Source organism: Suncus etruscus, chromosome 5 (assembly GCF_024139225.1).
Source record: "Suncus etruscus isolate mSunEtr1 chromosome 5, mSunEtr1.pri.cur, whole genome shotgun sequence".
In the NCBI taxonomy this organism is placed as follows: domain Eukaryota; kingdom Metazoa; phylum Chordata; class Mammalia; order Eulipotyphla; family Soricidae; genus Suncus; species Suncus etruscus.
The window spans coordinates 133,606,695-133,629,242 of NC_064852.1; the positions used below are offsets into that span (position 1 = coordinate 133,606,695).

At 38.8% G+C, this 22,548-nt stretch overlaps 1 protein-coding gene across 1 annotated transcript; it reads left to right on the forward strand.

Moving 5' to 3' along the window:
- Positions 1 to 849: 849 nt before the first annotated feature.
- LOC126008695 (uncharacterized) lies at positions 850 to 6,121 on the forward strand. The gene is given in 3 exon segments (XM_049772931.1): positions 850 to 3,207; positions 3,209 to 4,840; positions 5,021 to 6,121. Coding segments are annotated over 3 exon segments (5,091 nt in total).
- Positions 6,122 to 22,548: the final 16,427 nt, after the last annotated feature.

The window sequence follows — 22,548 nt, forward strand, 5'->3', positions numbered from 1 at the left end:
AGAGCTGACTTTTTGTAACTGGTTTGCAACTACAGAAGCTGGTTATTGATGTTGCCTGTAAGTTAAGAACTACTCCGTAAGAATTTAAAGTTGTGCCTCTAAGTGATTCTTTGATTCCTCCCTTATTGCCTCCTTTGTCTGTCTGTCTCGACAATTCTAAGTCTGACTCAAAAATAACCCCCCTCAATTAATAGCCAGAGGGCGAGGTCTGGTATCAAAAACCTTGTGAAAGGATAAGGGGGTCTCAGCCAAGCCTCTCCAGATAAAGGCTTGTCCCCCGCAGAAGAAAAAACTGAGCACCGATTAAGAACATATTGGTTTAAGCAAAACACAAGCCCCTTATATCTGTTGGACACTTCCTTTTTGATCTACACTTTGCTTCTTAACAAATTCGGTTTCTGGATCTGATCTTGGTAGGTTATGACTTTGTTTTCCTATGTTTTATGTGTCATCCTGGAAACCTGTTGTAATTCTGTCATCTCTTTAGCTATTCGCCTATACTTTTGATTTTCTGGGACAAGCGATCGCAGTGTTGGGTTACGGACGCTCGATACTTTCGGGCTTGGTGGATAAGGACAGATGCGTCCAGGGGTCCACATTGTCCATCCACCCTGGGAGACATCCCGGGGGACAGGAGGGAGGACCAGGGATGCCTGGTGGACCCTCATTCGGAAAGCTGTGAGGAGATTCTTCTCCTCATCGGCTGAAGCCGCAGACAAAAGGGTCGGCCAGGGTCGGCCATCTGACTCACTTCGGTGCCTCTGGGCAACGCTTGAATGGCGCCTTTTCTGGTTTATTCTCCTTCTGATTATTGTATCTGTGTCAGTTTTTCTTGAGATCAGGTCCAAAATGGGACAGACTGTGACGACTCCCCTGACTTTGACTTTAACCCACTGGACTGATGTTAGGACTAGGGCCCGCAATTTGTCTGTTGAAATACGGAAAAGGCCTTGGCAGACTTTCTGCTCTTCTGAATGGCCCACCTTTGTGGTTGGCTGGCCCCGGGAAGGTGTTTTTAACCTGCCCCTTATTTCTGCAGTTAAGAAGATTGTTTTCCAGACTGAAGGAGGACACCCGGACCAAGTCCCCTACATCCTCGTCTGGCTGGACCTCGTCCTAAACCCACCACCATGGGTCAAGCCTTGGGTTCTCGAACCCCCTGAGGCAGCCCCCACAACAGTGGCGGTCGTCTCAGACCCAAAACCAGAGGCTACTACCTCTCCACGGCCCTCAGCTCCCCCACCTCTTTATCCTGAGATAGACAGCGACCCCCTTCTTGATCTCCCTCTCCCTCCCCCTTATGCTCAACCCCGGCTTCCTCCCCAGCAGGCCCAGCCAGCACCACCAGGAGAGCATTTCGACACGAGACAGTCCTCTGTTGCAGGTTCATCAGCACCAGGACCGGCAAGGGAAACTTGAAGCCGAAAAGGCCGTAGCACAGAAGCTGAAACTATCACCGTCCCCCTCCAGGCGATCAGCATCCCACCAGGGGAAGACCAGCTCCCTCCTCTACAATATTGGCCTTTTTCCTCAGCCGATCTCTATAATTGGAAAACTAACCATCCTTCCTTTTCAGACAATCCCTCAGCCCTCACGGGACTTCTAGAATCCCTAATGTTTTCTCACCAACCCACCTGGGATGACTGTCAGCAGCTCTTCCAAGTCCTCTTTACAAAAGAGGAAAGAGAGTGAATCCCTTTGGAAGTCTGAAAAAATGTCCCTGGTGCCTACGGGACACCAACTAACCTCCCCAATCTTATAGATGAAGGGTTTCCCCTGATCAGACCTGACTGGGACTTCAACACCGCAGAAGGTAGGGAGCGTCTCACCGTCTACCGCCGGGCTCTGATAGCGGGTCTCAGAGGGGCTGCAAGACAGCCCACCAATTTGGCTAAAGTAAGGGAGGTTATTCAGGGTCCTACTGAGCCGCCCTCGGTCTTTCTGGAGCATTTAATGGAGGCCTATAGAAGGTATACCCCTTTCGATCCGACTTCGCTAGGGCAGCAGGCAGCAGTAGCAATGGCTTTTATCAGGCAATCTGCCCCAGACATAAAACGAAAGTTACAGAGGCTAGACGGACTTCAGGATTACTCCCTACCTGATCTAGTGAAGGAGGCTGAGAAAGTGTTTCACAAGAGGGAGACAGAGGAAGAAAAGAGAGAAAGAGAGAGGAGAGAGGTAGAAGAAAGGGAGAATCGGCGAGACTGCTGACAGGAAAGAAACTTGACTAGAATATTGGCCGCAGTAATAGGAGACAGTAAAATTAACAGAGAGAGCAAAGGACAGGCAGGGTACCTGGGAGACTGGACAAAAAGACCCCCAAGGAAGCAAGGACCACCACTGGATAAGGATCAGTGTGCCTACTGCAAAGAAAAGGGACATTGGGCAAGAGAATGCCCCAAGAAACACTCAAGAGGACCTAAAGTTCTGGCTTTGGATGAGGACTAGGGGAGACGGGGCTCGGGCCCCCTCCCCAAGCCTAGGGTAACACTCTTAGTAGAGGGGACTCCTATTAATTTCCTAGTGGACACCGGTGCCAAGCACTCAGTACTCACCAGGCCCTTGGGCCAGCTAGGACAGAAAAGAACTATGGTGATAGGAGCTACCGGCAGTAAATTATACCCCTGGACAACTAGAAGAAAATTAGACATTGGAAGAGGCCAAGTGACCCGCTCCTTCCTGGTCATTCCCGAGTGCCCCGCACCCCTCTTAGGAAGAGACTTGTTAACCAAACTTAAGGCTCAGGTCCAGTTCACCCCTAGTGGGCCGGAAATTACTTGGGGAGAAACTCCTGTAACTTGTTTAACAGTCCAGTTGGAAGAAGAATATCGCCTCCACTAGCCTAAGCTCAGTCAAACAGTCGCCCCAGAATGGCTCGACAAATACCCTAAGGTATGGGCGGAACAGACTGGAGTAGGCATGGCAAAAAGAGTGCCTCCAGTAGTGGTGGAGCTCAAAGGGGGCGCTTCACCCATCTCAGTTAGGCAATACCCCATGAGCAGGGAAGCGAAGGAAGGAATTCGACCCCACATTAAGAAGCTTTTGCAGCAAGGCATCTTGGTGCCCTGCCAGTCTCCTTGGAATACCCCTCTCCTACCAGTACGAAAACCCAGCACCGGTGATTATCGCCCAGTGCAGGACTTGAGGGAAGTCATCTGGAGGGTCCAGGACTTACACCCTACTGTACCAAATCCTTACAACTTGCTCAGCTTCCTCCCTCCCACCAGATCGGGTGTGGTATACCATGCTAGACTTGAAAGATGCCTTCTTCTGTCTCCGGCTCCACCCTAACAGTCAATTGCTGTTTGCCTTTGAATGGAGAAACCCGGAAGGGAGACATACAGGCCAGCTGATGTGGACCAGACTGCCTCAGGGATTTAAAAACTCCCCAACGCTATTTGACGAGGCGCTCCACAGGGACTTGGCTACCTTCAGGGCTCAAAATCCTCAAGTCTCGCTCTTGCAGTACGATGATGACCTGTTCTTAGCTGCGGCCACTAAGGAGGCATGTGAGCAGGGAACTGGTAGGCTCCTCGAGGAACTGGGTGAGTTGGGATACCAGGTATCAGCAAAAAAAGCGCAGCTGTGTTGCACTGAAGTGACCTATCTAGGATATATACTGAAAGACGGAAAGAGGTGGCTAACGGAGGCAAGAAAAAGGACAGTGGTCACTATCCCAGTGCCTACAACTCCGAAACAGGTACGAGAATTCCTGGGGACAGCAGGTTTCTGTAGGCTCTGGATACCTGGTTTCGGGAGCCTGGCCGCCCCCCTGTACCCACTCACTCGAGATCAAGCCGCTTTTGTCTGGACCCCAGAGCACCAGAGAGCTTTTGAAGGGATAAAAACTGCCCTGCTCATGGCCCCGGCCCTAGCTCTCCCGGACTTGACAAAACCATTCACTTTATATGTAGATGAACGAGCGGGTGTGGCTCGGGGAGTATTGACGCAAACCCTAGGGCCATGGAAAAGACCCGTAGCCTACCTCTCAAAGAAATTGGACCCTGTGGCGAGCAGATGGCCATTGTGCCTGAAGGCTATAGCTACAGTTGCTCTCCTGGTGAAAGATGCCAACAAGCTCACTTTGGGACAAAATGTAACTATAATCGCCCCTCATGCCTTGGAAAGCATCATCAGGCAGCCCCCCGATCGATGGATGACCAACACCCGGATGACGCATTACCAGAGCCTCCTGTTAAACGACCACATCGCCTTCGCTCCTCCCGCCACTCTCAACCCGGCAACCCTTCTCCCCGAAACTAATGAATCTTCCCCAGTACACTCCTGTGTCGACCTGCTGGCCGAAGAAATCGGAATTCAAAAGGACCTGTCAGACTTGCCCTGGCCAGGAACACCGAGTTGGTACACAAAAGGTAGCTGTTTTATGGTTAATGGAAAGAGAAGGGCCGGAGCGGCTGTGGTAGACAGGAAAAAAGTAATCTGGGCCAGCAGTCTGCCAGAGGGAACTTCGGCACAGAAGGCGGAGCTCCAAGCCTTAACAAAGGCTCTCGAGCTAGCAGAGGGAAAAGCCATAAACATCTGCACTGACAGTAGGTACACGTTCACCACTGCCCACTTTCATGGGGCTATCTATAAACAAAGGGGGCTCCTGATGTCTGCTGGTAAAGAAGTTAAGAATAAAGAAGAAATTCTCACTCTCTTAGAAGCTGTACATTTGCCCAAAAAGGTGGCTATTATCCACTGTCCCGGGCATAAAAAAGGAAAAGACTCAGTAGCAGTGGGAAACAGAATGGCTGACCAGACCGCAAAGTTGGCGGCACAAGGGGCAGTCTCCCTTGCTCTGAACGTACCACAAGGAGAAAAAGAAGAAGGCCCCTCAGTGAATGACACCCCTGACTTAAAGTACGCTTCAGAGGATGACACCCCTGACTTAAAGTACGCTTCAGAGGATGACACCCCTGGCTAAAAGTACACTTCAGAGGATTGGAATGAAATCAAAAGCTTAACGGAAAAAGGAATTACTAATAGCCTATGCCACCATGGAACTGTCATCACCAAGGAAGGGAAAATAATCTTACCCCATCAAGAGGGAGAGGTCTACGTAAGAGCTATCCACCGTATGACTCATTTAGGGGCAAGAAAACTGTGCGACTTAATTAAAACCTCAAGCTATCACCTCAAATTACAGTCTATAACTGAACAAATAACCAAGTCCTGCAGAGCTTGCACCCTAACAAATGCTAGCCACTCATCTTTTGAACCAGGGAAGCGACTACGGGGAGACAGACCTGGAGTCTATTGGGAGGTAGATTTCACAGAAGTCGTTCCTGGCAGATATGGTAACAAATACCTCTTAGTTTTCATAGATACTTTTTCAGGCTGGGTTGAAGCCTTTCCTACTAAGAGTGAAACCGCCCAAATACTGACGAAGAAAATCTTAGAAGAAATCCTGCCCCGGTTCAGAATTCCAAAGGTAATCGGTTCAGACAACGGGCCTGCATTCATCGCCAAGGTAAGTCAGGGATTGGCCAAGCAATTGGGGACTGATTGGAAATTACATTGTGCATATAGACCCCAAAGCTCAGGACAGGTAGAAAGAATGAATAGAACTTTAAAAGAGACCCTCACGAAATTGGCTGTTGAGACCAGCGGGAAAGACTGGGTGACCCTCCTTCCCTTTGCGCTCCTCAGGGTTCGAAACACCCCGGGGCGTTTTGGACTTTCCCCTTTTGAAATCCTCTATGGGGAACCGCCCCCTTTAGCCGGGCCAGGCGGAGTATTGGACCCCGCCCTGGATCCTCATTCACCTTCTGCTCTGTTTATTCACCTCAAGGCTCTGGAAGCTGTCCCCACCCAGATCTGGATCCGGATCAAAGAGGCCTATGCACCTGGAACTCCCGTAATACCCCATGGGATTCAAATAGGCGATCTAATTTTGGTCAGGAGACATCGGGCGAGTAACCTCGAACCCAGGTGGAAGGGACCCTATCTGATACTGTTGATCACCCCGACGGCTGTCAAGGTGGATGGAATTGCAGCCTGGATTCACGCTTCTCACGTGAAGAAAATCCCCGTTGAACAGAGTGATGAGTGGAGAGTGGAAAAGACCGATAACCCTCTTAAGCTTCGCTTGCACCACCTTACTCGCCCGGAGCAGTAATCCACACGCTCCTATGACTCTGACTTGGGAAGTTTTATCTCAGACCTCAGAAGTTATTTGGAGTACTTCGGAGGTGAGGCCCCCGTTCACTTGGTGGCCCCCCTTGCTCCCGGACGTTTGTGCTTTAATCGCAGGAGTAGAGGCCTGGGATATCCCTGACGAGTCACCTGAGACAGTCCCTCACGGTAAAGTGGTCTATCAGAAGCGAGCCTTAATACAAGGAGTGAGCTTGCAAGGACAACATGTAGCAGACCTACCGGGTTGTAGTAGCCTGGCTAAACAGAGGAAGCTAGGTCAAGGACCCTTTTATGTGTGTCCCAGAAAAAAAAAACAAAAGAAAGGCTGTGGAGGAATAGAAAGCTTCGTCTGTAAAGCATGGGGGTGCGAAACTACTGGCACCATCTATTGGAAACCCACCTCCAGTTGGGACCTCATTAGGGTGTCTAAAAGTAGCAAAGGCTTTAACGCCCTAAACATCACGTTTACAGAACCAGGAAAACGGGAGAAGGAAGGGTGGTTGAAAGGAAAGCAGTGGGGCCTCCGATACTATGTGGGTGGAAGGGACCCTGGGTTCTCGTTCTGGCTCAGGTTAAAGGTGCAAAGCCCTCCCACCAGGTCAGTCGGACCAAACTCCTTTCTGGCCGGCTCCCAACTGTTATGGCCCAGAACTGTTATGGCCTAGACCTAACTTAAGGAGAAATTCCACTCCACCCCCCCCAACCGAAGGTGTAACTTTAGCCAATGGAGTGGCACCTATAGCTCCCCCAAGAATGCAGGAACGTCTTTTAGGCCTAATTGAGGGAGCCTTCCTGGTACTCAACCGAACCAACCCAACCATCACTTAATCGTGCTGGCTGTGCTATGCTGCGTCCCCCCTTATTATGAGGGAATTGCTCAGAATAGAACTTACAATACAACCCGAAGACCCTCCAAGTGCCCTTGGAGAGAAAACAAAAAGCTGACTCTAGAGGCCGTCTCAGGGAAGGGTCTGTGTCTGGGCCGGGTCCCCCTTAGCAAACAACACCTCTGTAACCACACTCTCAGACCCAAGTCCAACAGTGAGGGCCAGTATCTTGTCCCTCCGCCAGACACTGTGTGGGCTTGCAACACTGGGCTTACTCCCTGCATATCCACCGCTGTTTTTAACGCATCTGCAGATTTTTGTGTTTTGGTCCAGTTAGTTCCCCAGCTTTTGTACCATGACAGTGATTCTTTTTTTTAATGAGTTTGAAGGAAAATACCGCCGGAAGAGAGAGCCAGTAACTATTACTCTGGCAGTCCTTCTAGGGTTAGGAGTAGCAACCGGAACCACTGCCCTCATACAGATACCCCATTATTATGATGAGCTACGAGCTGCCATGGACACAGATTTGGGCATAATAGAACAATCCATTACCAAACTCAAAGAGTCTCTCACCTCCTTGTCAGAAGTAGTCCTACAAAACAGGAGAGGATTAGACATTTTGTTCTTAAAAGAAGGAGGGTTATGTGCTGCTCTAAAAGAAGAATGTTGTTTTTATGCCGACCATTCCTGGGTAGTAAAAGACTCTATGGCAAAGCTAAGAGAAAGGTTAGACATGCGCCAGAAAGAAAGAGACTCTCGTCAAGGGTGGTTCAAAGGATGGTTTAATCGGTCCCCTTGGTTAACTACCTTAATTTCTACCCTAGCTGGTCCCTTAGTAATCCTGTTCCTTCTACTTACTTTTGGTCCTTGCATCTTAAATAGGTTGGTTGCCTTTGTAAAAGATAGAATAAACACAATCCAGGTGATGATTCTTAAACAACAGTATCAGAACTTACAAATGGAAGAAGGGTCGCTCTAAGATTAGAGCTATTTACAAAAAAAAAAAAAAGTGGGGAATGTGAGAATAAAAATTTCCTTTTAGCATTCCATCTGATTATGATTTAAGAGAGTTCATTTGTTCTTAAGGAAGGAATTCCTTTTTGTTTAAGTGATTTCTTAGCAGTTAGGTTAATTATGCTTTAAGCTTCTGTTCCTGCTTGCTCATAGGAAATTGTATGATGGAAAATTACAACCCCTCCACATGCGCACAGAACAGGTCGTAGCCGCCTCATAGAGATAAGCAGACCCTCTTCACGGGTCTCCTAGGTATGTCGCAGCCCCATGTGTGTTCCCAGCGATAAGCAAATACCTCTTTCCCGCCATGGCCATAGCTGTCTGTAACCTCCTCCTAAGCTTGTTAAGGTTTCTCTATATAAACCCTGTTGAAACCTTTGAGGGGGGTCAAACCCCCTCTGCTCATGCATGGAGTATGAGGTTTGGCCTCAGCATGCTGATGTGTGACTTCGTGCTCTAATAAACCCTCCTGCAATTGCATCAAGTCAGTCTCCAAGTCTCCTTGGGTGTCCGCGATTCCTAAGGTTTGAGGAAGGGTTTCTCTTTGTGAGTTCCTTCAAAAGAAGAAAGAAAAAAGAAAGAAAGAAGAAAAAAAGAAGAATGAAGGAACAACCTAATATTTTACTGCAAACAAAATTTTATACCTTAATTTCTTCCAAGGTAGCATTGATATTTATTAGATTATTCTTTTAAAAATTACTATCAAAGATCATGTACATAACATACAAAAGTGATATTTAGGAAGTCTTTAGCAATTAGACGTTAGGAGATCAGAGAGATAGTAAAGGGGTTTAGGCACTTGTCTTTGCATACAACAGACAAGAATCACATTAGATGCCAGCACCATATGGTCAACTCAGCCTAATAAACCTTGAGCAGAACCATATCCTCAGACTCTAGCATTGAACTGGCACATCACCAGTTGAGACCCACTCTATCTACTCAAAACACGAAAATAATTGACTTTGGTTGCATGCTCAATTTTCTAAACTTTATTTTAATAATCTATTCTCACTTCACCAATGGACTTATTATGACATGATTATTCACTTTCTAGCATTTGCGAAACAAATATGTATTAAGGCTTTATACATCAAGAAAATAACACGACTTAAAATTACATGTGATTTAAAAATATAAATTCTTCTGATTTGTAATCTGCTGCAAGCGGCTTCTGTCTTGCAGCGCAAGTGCAATTTTGGTGAATCCACTTCAGGGAGAGTGGGTTCCTGTGCCAGCGTACAGAGAAATATGAAAAGAATGAAACCACACCCAGAGAATGTGGGGTCAACACGTTTCTGGCAGGAGTGCGACAAGTTTATTTTCCAAACAGGGGTTTTATAGGAGTAAGCCAGTCACAGGTGAAGAATAATTATAATCACAAAGCAAAATACAACAGTAACAATACCTAAACTATGGGTGTGACTGTAAAAATTCTAAATTACAAAGAGAGAAGGTTACAACTCAAGGCAACTCTTTGCAAGCTTACTTTAAATGCAAAATCAGGATTAGGAGGAAGTAGGAAATATCTATAAACTTGATCTTCCTGGGCTGGACTCTATTGTTTTAGAGGTCAAGTAAAGGAAAGAGCCAATTCCCCCAAAATGTGTTTAGGTGTGGTTCCCCTTTTCTAAGGAGTCAATAGCCCAGGGGTCTGCTCTCTGGCTTCACCCTTGATCACCAGAAACTGCAGCTGCAAGGAAATATTTGAAAAAGAGAAAAAACATTGTCTTTGCTTTAGGGTTAAATATTATCCAGAAAAGGGGTTCTCTTAGTAATCTTTGGTGCTGGAATGTCTGAGCCAAATTATTTGATAGAGGTCACAGTTTTTCCTGAAATTTACAAAGGAGAGAAGCCAAATAATGACCGAAAATGTAATGCCAAGCATCTCTTCAGAAATCCGTCAACCATCCACTCAGGGGAAAAAGGCGTCCACAGCGGGCCTTTTGAGGAACCCCGTGGGAGTAATTTCAGTTCTCCCCACCAGGAAAATCTGAGGATACACCTGGTGGGCTGAGTTCCCCTAAAAGTTTATATATGTGTGGCAGTAATCAAAAAGAATTCTTTGATTTATAAACTCATAGATAGCAGTCTAGTGGATGACATGTGAATGCTACTACATAATAGAAGGGGTCAAGAAAAATCACTGAGATTTTCACACACACCTAAAAAAATAAGCTATATGAAGTTCAAAGAAAATTACCAAGGCACTTGATTCTCACTCTTGAAGCTTGACACTTAATCAAAAAAATTCTTCTTACAAATACAAAGTGTTGTCTAATAAGTGTTTAATAAGTGATTTATGCAATCAGTTCGAATTCAATGAGATAGAGCTATATTTTGTATCTAAAAGATATCAATTTTGATATGAAAGTAGCAACTTTAACCTTTTTTATGCTTAACTCATAAAAAATATCCTGCAATTTTCTGTAGCAAGAATAAATAATATCTTCTAATAGTAAGCTCAAGGTTCTTTCTATCTCAATATTTTATTACTTGGTTGGATGCTTCCACATGAAATCATAAGGTATTGGCTATCATTAGTTTAATATCCTAGCTTGAAGCCTTCTAGTGAACTCAAGAGAAAAGAAATTACAAGAAATTTCAGAGACAGAAGCTATTAGGTGAAAAGTATATTAGCTAACAAGTCTCTTGTGGTTAAAAAATAAATAGTACAGTGAAATTTATGAGGTACATTTTTTCAGAATTCTTTTTTTGTTTTAATTCAAGTTAAAAAGAAAATAGTCCTTTATTCTTGTCACTCTCAACTTCCAAATGGACCCTCTATGTATAGACCCGAAGTGACAACTATGTGTATTTTCCCCCAACTTCTATATCAGATATTTTCTTAGGTCCAAACTCAAAATTAGAGAACAAGAATGTTATCTGTACAGACATTTTGTTATACAATATTTTATATTGTATAAAAGTATAACATGGATAGAGAAACATTTAGCAAATCTATTTGAAATTTGTTTAATATTACATTCTAATAATCGAAACAAAGAGTCTATAGAATTTGATAATTGTTTGAATCTATGATGTCATAGAGCTGAAAAGCAAGTAGAAAGAGAAAGGATAATTTTTCTATACAGAAAGTATCGCCAAGTGCAAAGACACAAAGATAGAAGAAGTCCTAATAATGTATTAGAAACACAAAGGGTTTCAGTGGTATCAGGTCAATGACTAAAATTTAGAGGGATTGATATGAAATATGAATACTTAAAGGTGAGAACACAAAGACTTTCATTGAAGAATAGAGATGATTTTATGTAAAATGAAAGTTATCAAAATTGTTTATTATCACCGGAGAAATAGTAGGGTGGAATTTTATTTTAGAATGCAAAGAAAGAAAAATATATTATTTCATCTATCCAAACAATGTAACAGTGAGATATGAGATAATAGTCGCATATAGGGAACTAACTAGTTATCATTCAGTAACTACAATTAGTGGAATGTTACAATAAAAATATGAAAGTCCCATAAAGATAAAATGTAATTAAACTAGTAGATAGATCACATGTATCACTTGTGAGATCTCTAGTTTAATCCTCATTGCACAAAAAATATGATAATAATTGAAAGGAAATTTTTTATGCTTTCAATATATATGTTTCATATGAATATAGATATAGGATCAGTGAATAATTTAGATAAGGATAAGATACCTCAGAAATATTTTTGAGGATTACAATTTGAAAAACTAAGTGGATGATCATGCTATTTACTAAGGACTCTTTTGTAGTCCTTTTTACATTGTTTTTGTTGTTTTATTTTGTTTTAATGCCACACCCCATGGTGCTCAGGGCTTACTACTGGCTCTCCATTTAGGGACACTCATGGATAGAATCAGTGAACATTGGGATTGCAGGGTATTAAATCCATGCCATCTGTATCCTAGGTAATGCCCTACCTGCTATACTGTCTCCTGCCCCTGGAAGTACTTTCTACATACAGGGGTTGATTTTGTTTGCCAGAAGTCTAGTGTCATGGATTAAGTGTCAAGTTTCAAGAGTGAGAATCAAGTGCCTTGGTAATTTTCTTTGAACTTCATATAGCTTATTTTTTTAGTTGTATGTGAAACTCTCAGTGATTTTTCTTTGGGGTCCATTATGTAGTAATATTCACATGTCATCCACTAGTACTGCTATCTATAACTTTACAAAATTTTGCCAAGTGGTTCCTGCTCATAAGTGTAATCTATTCATAGCTTATAGTTTCTGACTTCCCATTGGAGTTATTTTTTATTGTATAGCATTGAATTGCACTGTAGTGGACTATTTTCTTTTGTATTGCATTGTATTGTATTCTATTGTGTTGTATTGTATTATATAGTGTTGTGTTGTATTGTCTAGTATTATATTGCATTGCATTTATGGTGGTGCAATCAGATGCTTGTACAACTACCGGGCTTTGCCCCTGGATTAATTTGTGCATTTTAGTAATAACATCCTGTTTGAAGTTCACTTTCCTGTAGTAGCTTCTTTTCCTTAGAAAACACTGTTGTCTATCTCCAATCTGTCTGAATAGTGTCCTTCAATCCTTGCTGTAGCTTCTTTATTCTTCTAGGCTTCAGACTGGTTGCTTCAATGATTTGTTCAGGTTTTGGCATAGGAAATTGCTGGGGAAAATATACAAAAAAATTTCAGCATAGGTTTCCCCTAGTCAACCATTTGGTCAAGTTTCTGGGAAAAAAAATCTTGCAATATATTAGCAGCAAGGTTTTATTTTAATCTATAATAATAAATGATGTGTCCTTTTCTAAAAACAAATACCTTACTATACTAAGTTGTGAATTAATAGCACTTTTCATAGCAATAATAAAATATTTTTCAATTGTAGTTCTAGTGTGATTCTAGGACACCAAAAGTTGCATTACTGACAGCAAAATCAGCAGGGGTGTCAGACAAATGTGCTGTAGCTGGGTAAGGAATAAATGTCTCTAGAAATGATGTACATTTAATGAGTGAGTAGTTTTAGAACAAATGCATGCATAACTTACCTTCTACATATGAACAACTATGAAATTTGGCATCAGAGATTATTAAAGAGAGTAGTACTAAGGAACTGGGCACTGTATATATGTAGAAAGGTTATTGATGACAATAATTAAAGTTATTTTAGCGAAGAATCATACTTTTGGTGTCTAAGCTATAATACCTCAAATGTGCTTTTTTTTCTTTTTCTTTTCTTCTTTTTTGGGGAGGGGGAACACCCGGAGGTGCTCAGAGGTTACTCCTGGCTCTGTGCTCAGAAATCTCCTGGCAGGCTTGAGGGACCATATGGGATGCCAACGATAAACCAGGGTCTGTACCTGATCAGCAGCATGTAAGGCAAAAGCCCTATAGCTAGCTATGCTATCACTCAGGCCCCTCAATGTGTGTTTTCTTTTACTCTAATTACTCTATCATTTTGAATGTAAACCAGTACATTCTATCTTAGGAATTCTGCTTTAAAATATTACATGTATATGAATACATAAATATAAAGTTGCACACACATATAAATACAAGTATACATATATAGTATTTGTAATAGCTTTCATGGGTAAATACATCATAATTATATAAAGCATCATTAAGTTCACTAAAAACTCATGGAAATAATTTCTTTTATATTTTTTTTGGTTTTTCGGGCCACACACGTTTGATGCTCAGGGGTTACTCCTAGCTAAGTGCTCAGAAATTGCCCCTGGTTTGGGGTGACGATATGGGACGCCGGGGGATCGAACCGAGGTACTTCCTTGGCTAGTGCTTGCAAGGCAGACACCTTACCTCTAGCGCCACCTTGCCAGCCCCCCCTTTTTTATTTATTTTATTTATTTTTTTTTGGAAATAATTCCTTACACAGATATTTTAATATTAAGTTACTGGGGCTGGGTAGATAATACATTTGGTAAAGCATTTGCTTTGCTTGAAAACAACTCCAGTTTGATCTCCAGCACTATATATGATCCTTGAGCATAGCCAGACAAATAGCCCTAAGCACAGTCTGTATAGTCCAAATCTTCCTGAAAACATATATGTATATATTAAAAAATAAGATGAATATTTCAGATGAATAAGAAAAGTAATTTTCAAAAGTCACTGTTACGATCAAAAGAAAAATTTAATTTCTAAAAATAAAATATTCAGATCATAAGCAATATGTAAAAACCTAAAACATCAAAGACATTAAAATGGAAGAAATGGGAAATTTTGACAAATTTAAAACAAGACTGAAAAGTAAATGTAAATTTGCATTTTCAGAAAAATAAAACAAAAAATTGAAAGATGAATAAAACAAATTGATAGCTATTTCTTATAGGTACAAGTTAATTTATTAATTTATACATTTATATGCTTCTATATTTATATATCTTCAGTACTTATTTTATAATAGTTTCTTAAAGTTTAGTACTGATGTTATAAGAAGTAATTATGTACAATGAATCATTTTTTCTTTAGCTTCTCAAACTGTGATGTTTGGTTATTTATTTGTTTTTTTCTTAAATAGATCAATATTACAATAAACTTTCTCCTTATTTTTTGCTGTAACATACAAACTCTAATAGCTTGTATCTTCATTCAAGTTCATTTTGTGATATCCTTTCATTTCTTTCTTAATTTAATATTTATTTAATAATATATTGTTCAGTTTCCAACTGTTGGACCCTTTCCCCAGATCGTTTTTATGGCCAATTGTTGCCTTCATAGCATTTATATCAAAGAAGATATCCTATACTATTTTTATCTTTATTTATAGATCCTTTGATTATATTCAAGCATGTGGTATACCCTCAAGATTGTTACCTGTGCAGTGGAAAAAATGTGTACTCAGTATTCTTGATTAGGATGTCTTCTGCATGTTTACTAATCCCAGTATTTTTCAATACCTCATTCAAAGCTCTACTTTTCTCTCTAATGATGTTATTTTGTAGTTGATTAGTTCAGAAGATGAAGTTGTTAATGCTTCTTATTATCATTGTTTTAAAACTGATATATCTCTTTAGTTCTATTAGTAACTTTTATAAATTCTATTTCTTCTTCATTTAGTGCATACATATTGATATGGTTAAGTCTTAATTTATTGATCCCTTAACCAGTATGTAATATCCATCCTTATCACTTAGTACTTTCCTTAATGAGCACTCTATCTAGTCTTACACAAGAACAGCCATTACTGGCTTTCTTTTAAACTAGCATTAGCTTGTATGATTGTTTTCCCAACCTTTCACTCTTCGCTGCTGTTTATCAAGGGTAAAAATGCATGCCTCTTTTAAGCAACTGAATGTGGATTTTGTTTCCTATTCAATCCATCCACTTTCTACCTTTTGAAGGATGAGTTCTGTTCATTGATATCTAGATAAACTATTGAAATGAATATAAAGAGTTTGGTCATTTTTGCTACTGGGCATTTGTTTTATCTTCCTTTAATAATTTTTTTTAGTAATCTCCTTGCAGAGGACTGTGATCTATGAAATTTTCTGTGCATTCATATTTGAGAACTTGTTTGGATGTGCTCCCACAGCTACTCCTATTACCTTGACAGAAAGGTCTGGGTAAGACCAAGTTCTTCAACTGATCACAGAACTTCTGGAGCCAAGTTCAGAGAGCCATAGGGGAGGAAAGGGACAACCACCTTGCCATGCTAGCCGGATCAGCTACATCAACCTTTAGATCAATTGAGTGACACATACCACAATCAGTTCACTTTCATATCCCTGTGTGCTCTATGTTGACCATGCCTGAGTCCCCAAATACACTGCCTATGTCTCTGTCAGAAACTGAATCTGAGAATTCTTTCATCTCAACAAAAATAAACCAACATAGAAATGCAGCTAATAGGAGCCGGAACGATGGCGCAGCAGTAGGGTGTTTGCCTTGCACGCAGCTGACCCAGGACGGACTGCAGTTCGAATCTTCCACCCCCAGCCCCCACCCCTGGTGGGGTCCTCCAAGCCAGGAGCTATTTCTGAGAGCATAGACAGGAGTAACCCCTGAGCGTCACTAAACGTGGCCCAAAATTAAAAATAATATAAAAAAAGAAAAGAAATGCAGCTATTAAAATACAAAGCCAGTTAAAGAACTATGGGACTGAAAAACAAACACGATTTCTGGAACTATTTTATTTTATTTATATTTTAGTATGACATTTGTAATATTGTAATAGTTAATACCCCTATCACTTCATTAAGTGCCATTTCTTTTTTGTTTTGACAACATTTGAGATAAACTCTTAGTATATTTCAATTAAATTATATTGCTAGCTATAGTTACCAAGCTGTTTATTAGAGTAATAAAGATTTTTGTTTTTTGTGAATTTTTTTTTGTTTTTGTTTTTTCGGGCCACACCCGTTTGATGCTCAGGGGTGACTCCTGGCTAAGCACTCAGAAATTTCCCCTGGCTTGGGGGGACCATATGGGATGCCAGGGATCGAACCGCAGTCTGATCTTTCCTTGGCTAGCGCTTGCAAGGCAGAAACCTTACCTCTAGCGCCACCTCGCCGGCCCAAAATGATTACTATTTTTTTTGGAGGGGGGCACACCCAGCGGTGCTCAGGGGTTACTCCTGGCTGTCTGTTCAGAAATAGCTCCTGGCAGGCACGGGGGACCATATGGGACACCGGGATTTGAACCAACCACCTTTGGTCCTGGATAGGCTGCTTGCAAGGCAAACACCGCTGTGCTATCTCTCCGGGCCCCAAGATTTTTGTTTTTTGTTGAAAGCTTTTACCAACATCTTTGAGCAACATCTCTTGCCTATGTAGCCAATATTCATAATATTCACATTCTGTTTTTATGTATTTGATTCATCTATGAGTGATATGTAATTAACACCATATGCAATTTTCAACATCTATTTTATATATTTATCTTACTACAATGCCCTTAAGTTCCATTCATATTCTTGCAAATTGCATTATTTCTCTCTGTTTTATGATAAAGAAATATTCCATCTGTGTATTTGTGTAACATCTATATTCAATCATCTATTGATGTGTACTTAGGCTGTTTCTATATCTATCTATCATGCATAATGTAGCAATAAAATTAGAGCATGGTTATCTCTTTGAAATATCAAAAATTTTGAAACTATTAATACTTTGTATTAAATAATTAATGATCTAAACTTTAATTTTAACTAACTAATACTCTAAGAATTAACAGTACTTACTTTAAGACTTAGATATAATGGTCTGAATTAAAAATAAAATACATGAAATAAAATGTGCTTTGGAGTTAGTTAAATTTATCCCCCTATAAATTCACTATATTAAGAACAAAAGTGAAGCGATGATGAATTGTTGACTGACATGAATAGAAAGATATAAAACTAAGTATATGTCATTTTTGTACCACAAAATTATTCATAGAATAAAAATTTTTATAGAGTAAAATAAAAATTCACGGAATAAAAAATTTTCTTAACCTGTGTCAATTTCTTAAGAATAGACATTTAGGAATTTAATACATGTTCTATAACATACATTTAAAATGTATGTAATATATTTTGAGATGATTCTATAGTATGTACACAAAATAAATACTCAACTTATATAGTGAGAGAATATTTCACCTATATTTTATTTACAATTAGTACAGTTTTTTTTTCACATACATAATGGGAACAAATGAATGATTTTAAACAAAAATACTAAGTAAAGTTAAAATGTTTTGGGGTATTTTGTTTTTGTTTTTTGTTTTGTTTTGTTTTGTTTTATGGGCCACACCTGGTGGTATTCAGGGGTTATTCCTACCTCTGTGCTCAGAAAACACTCCTGGCAGACTCAAGGGACCATATGGAATGCTGAGGAATCAAACCAGGGTTAGTCCTGGGTCTGACCTGGTTTGGCAGCATGCAAAGCAAACGCCCTACCACTGTGCTATCACTAGGCCCCTCAAATGTTTAATTTCATCTCTTAGTTATTTCTAGATCTTGGCTACTATAAATAATGCTGCATTGATATTTTGGGCTCAAATTTTTTTTAAATTAGTGTTTTACTTTTCTTTAAACAGAAAAACTGTCCTCTATAAAATTTTATCATTTGAATACTCTCTTTATTGCTTGCAATAATAGTTGTACCTATTTACATAATCACCAACAACAGTCTGCATTCCTTTCTCTCTAAATTTTGTCCACACTTTTTATTTTTTGTTACATTGTCAGCAATATTACAGATGTGAATTTCCCAAATAGCAAGAGATTATGAACATCCTTTCTTTGTCTTTGGAGATGTGTATCTTCAGATTTTTGTTGTCAATTATTATTTGCTCATTTTTTTGTTTTTGTTTTTGGGCCACACAGTCAAAGATGCTCTGAGTTAACTTTTGGTTCTACACCTAGGAATAACTTCTGTTAGGATTAGAGCACAATGAAATGCATGGGAATAAAAGTTATGTCATCTGTGTTCAAAGCAAGTTCTCTACCCAACATACCCAATGCTCTATCTTGCCCTTGATGCATTTTCCTAATGGAAATGTTTCGGTTTTCTTTGTTGTTTTCTATTATTTTATATATTTTAAATATTATCTTCAACCTAAAATTTGTTAATAACTTCTTTAATTTTGTAGAATTTTTTAAATTTTGGTGATAGTTCATCTTATTTTAATTTACTCAGTTAAATGTTTTTTAGGGAAAAACAAACAATGCTACTTAGAATTTTTTACAAATGCAATTATATTGAGTACAAAAGAATAGCCATTTCAGACTGTAAAGATCTCTTGAGCATTTTAATTTATGTTAACTAGACCTTAATATGACAATAATTGAGAACAAATCTTTATGTAACTTGGCCAGGTTTTTTGTACCCTAAGATATAGTATGAAACATGTCAGATGGAAGAAATACTGGATTACATTAAGAACTATGTGTTAAAGGCAAGATAGGCAACTTATTTTTTAGTTTCATGCACAAAAATGAAAATTGGAATAATCTCCCTTACAGCTTGGAGATATTTAAATTCTTACCAGCATTTCTATAAAAGAAAAAAAAAATCTGAATTCAACTAATTTGGGCTGGCCAAAAAAACTACTTGTTAATATTGTGATTTTTCCAGGCTTTGTCAAGGAAAGGCAGACTCCCCTAAGAAAATGGATATTATGGACTATTTGCACTAGAGTTGCAGCTCTCAGGGAATGAGCACATTTTTTCCTTTGATATAAATACATAATAAAAAATTATCTTGTGACTTTCTTCTCCTTTTAGTATATGTGCTGCCGAAGCGAGCAAGACTTTCTTCTCCTTTTAAATCTACAAATAAAGTCAAGTAATGGTGTTTTTAAGTATCTTGTAGTATTATGAATTTACCAAACATATTTTTTAAATATCTTTATTTAAGGATCATGATTACAAACATGGTTGTCCTTGGGTTTCAATTATAAAAAAAGAGAACCCCCCCATCACCAGTGCAACCTTGTTCACTTTAAAAACTTAGTTATGTTAGAGCTGATTGATTTAAAATAATTTTCTTTGATGAAACCATCATAAAATTTCTCTTCATAGCCAATTACTTATTAGAACAAACAAATATTTATTTCCTCAAATATTTTCATCACACCACATCAAATTTAATGAATATAGTAGGAATTTAAAAGCTAAAGTAAGGAAAATTCAACTTAATTCTGCTGATTAAATATGTAACTCATTTAATTAGTATTATTTATCACATACCAACTGAAATTTTATTCAAAATAAAGCACAAAATCTTTATCTTTTTGTTTTATGTTTGGGCTACACCATGCCATCCTCAGGGCTTAATCTTAATCTAGTGCAAGGATCTCTTTTAGCTGGGTTCAAGAAACATATGGGTTACAGGAATTGAACTCGAAAAGCTGTGTGCAATACAAAATATTTTACCAGCTTTATAGCCTCTCTGCATTCTACATTTTTGCATGTGAGTTTAAATGTTATTGGATATATGTCTCAGAAAAAATATGTTGGTGATTTTTTGTATATTTATGAGCACAATGATGTGTATATAGCAAAGACTTTAGATCTTGTAATATTTTAGTAAATAAACATGATGTCTATAATATGTACACAGACCTAAATGCATCTTCACACCAGATATATTTATATACAGTGTTTAATGTTATATGTATACAGATATATCTGCATATTATTATAGATACATTTACATATATTTATAAATAGTATCATCCAAATATTTTCTAATCAATTAAAATTTGTTAACTAATAACCAGTGTTATTTTTAAATTATTTTAAGCATTATAAAATAAGGCATATTTTTGCTGAACATTGAAAATTAGCTAATTAATATGTCTAAAATAAAATATTTTTCTTACTTTTGGAGGGGCAATTTTATTTTATATTCACTTAATTTATATTCACTTAATTCTTTAAAATATCTGATCCCATAATGTTTTTAAATGGGATAACATTTAATGTGCCACAGAACTTAATACATATATGCAATCTCACTCAATTTTATTGCAGAGCCAGTAATGACTAGTTGCACCAGAAATAGCAACAGCATAGAAATATATAATGTTGCAAGAGTTAGCGGTTGAAGAAATTATATTTTGGAATGGAAATTTGATTTTAAAGTAAATGCTAAAATCCTTGTTATGACAGATGGACTCAGCAGCTTCAGAGGGGGCCCCTGCTGTCTCTGTCACACTCTTGGCTGCCTTGTGTAGGATCTAGTTCTTAAAGCAATAATGGTTCCTGTGGAGGGAAAGGAATATTGAATACCTAAAATAGCTATAAATTGTATGAACCCAATTAATTAATATGTAATTTTGTATTATTAAATTGACAAGTCACCTGAAAGCTATGTCAACTGTTAAAAAAAAACTGTAGGATTGGATGTAAATTCCAGGAGAATATTTTTATAATTTCCCCTATATTACAGCTTTGAGAAGTTCCTCTGTTCAATTTTATTTTATTTTATTTTATTTTATTATATTTTGTTGGTGTTTGGTTCACACATGGTGACACTCAGGGGTTACTCCTGGCTATGTGCTCAGAAATCGCTACCGGCTTGGAGGACCATATGGGACACCGGGGGATTGAACCGCGGTCTGTCCTAGGTCAGCCACGTGCAAGGCAAACACTCTACTGCTGCACCACCACTCCAGCTCTCTCTGTTCAGTTTTAATATGTAGTACCAACTTGTTAATAAATAATAGTTGAAAACTGTGGAATGTGTATTGTTGTAGTGTCAAATTAGATTAGAGGTCAATATTTTAAAAATTGTAATTAGTATATTTATTTTTGGGGATACTAAAGAATTATAATATAAAATATGTGATGTTTTCTTTATATTATATTATAATTATGTTATTATATTATAACTATTTAATAGAATTGTGTTTTGAGGTAATTAAAATATTTGGTTTCTTGGCTTACATCTTGTGGTATTCAGAACTTATTCTGGCTTTCAGTTTAGGAATCACTACTGGCAATGTTCAGGGGACAATACTTGATGCCAGGGATAGAAACTGGGTCAGCAATACGTAAGATAAATACCCCATTTGGTGTACTATCTCTCTATTCTCTAAGTTTCTTATAATTTTTTTAATATTTTTATTTACACACCTTGATTACAAACATGATTGTGGTTGGGTTTCAGTAATGTAAATAACACCCCCCTTCATCAGTGTACAACATCAACAACAAGAAAAATAAAAATCACATGATCATAACAATAGATGCAGAGAAAGCATTTGATAAGGTCCAACATCCATTCTTGATCAAAACTCTCAGCAAGATGGGAATGAAAGGAACCTTTCTCAATCTAGTTAAAGCCGTCTACCACAAGCCAATGGCAAATATCCTCAATGAAGAAAAACTAAAAGTCTTCCCTCTAAATTCTGGAACAAGACAAGGTTTTTTTACCATAGTACTGGAAGTCTCGCTATAGTGATTAGATAAGAAAAAGATATTAAGGGAATCCAGATAGGAAAGGAAGAAGTCAAGTTCTCCCTGTTTGCAGATGGCATGATACTCTACTTAGAAAATCCTAAAGACTCTACCAAAAAGCTTCTAGAAACAATATATTCATATAGCAATGTGGCAGGCTACAAAATTAACACACAGAAATCAATGGTCTTTTTATACACCAATAATGATAGGGAAGAAATGGACATTAAGAAAACAACCCCATTCACATTATTGTCACATAAACTCAAATACCTTGGAGTCTACTTGACTAAAGATGTAAAGGACCTATACAAAGAAAACTATAAAACCCTGCTACAAGAAATAAGATAAGACACATGAAAATGGAAGTCCATACTCTGCTCTTGGATTGACAGGATTAATATAATTAAAATGACAATACTCCCCAGAGCTTTGTACAGATTTAATGTGATCCCTCTAAAGATACCCATGACATTTTTCAAAGAAGTGGATCAAACACTTATGAAATTTATTTGGAAGAATAAACACTCATGAATAGCTAAAGCAATACTTGGGGAAAGGAATATAATTTTTTTTATATTTCAAATAAAATTTCCCATCTATAAAACAAGATTACTTCCTTACATACCATTGCTAAAATTTAGCTATATTTTAAAGTAATTTGCTGATCAATAGAAAAAATTAAAAACAAAAAGAATTC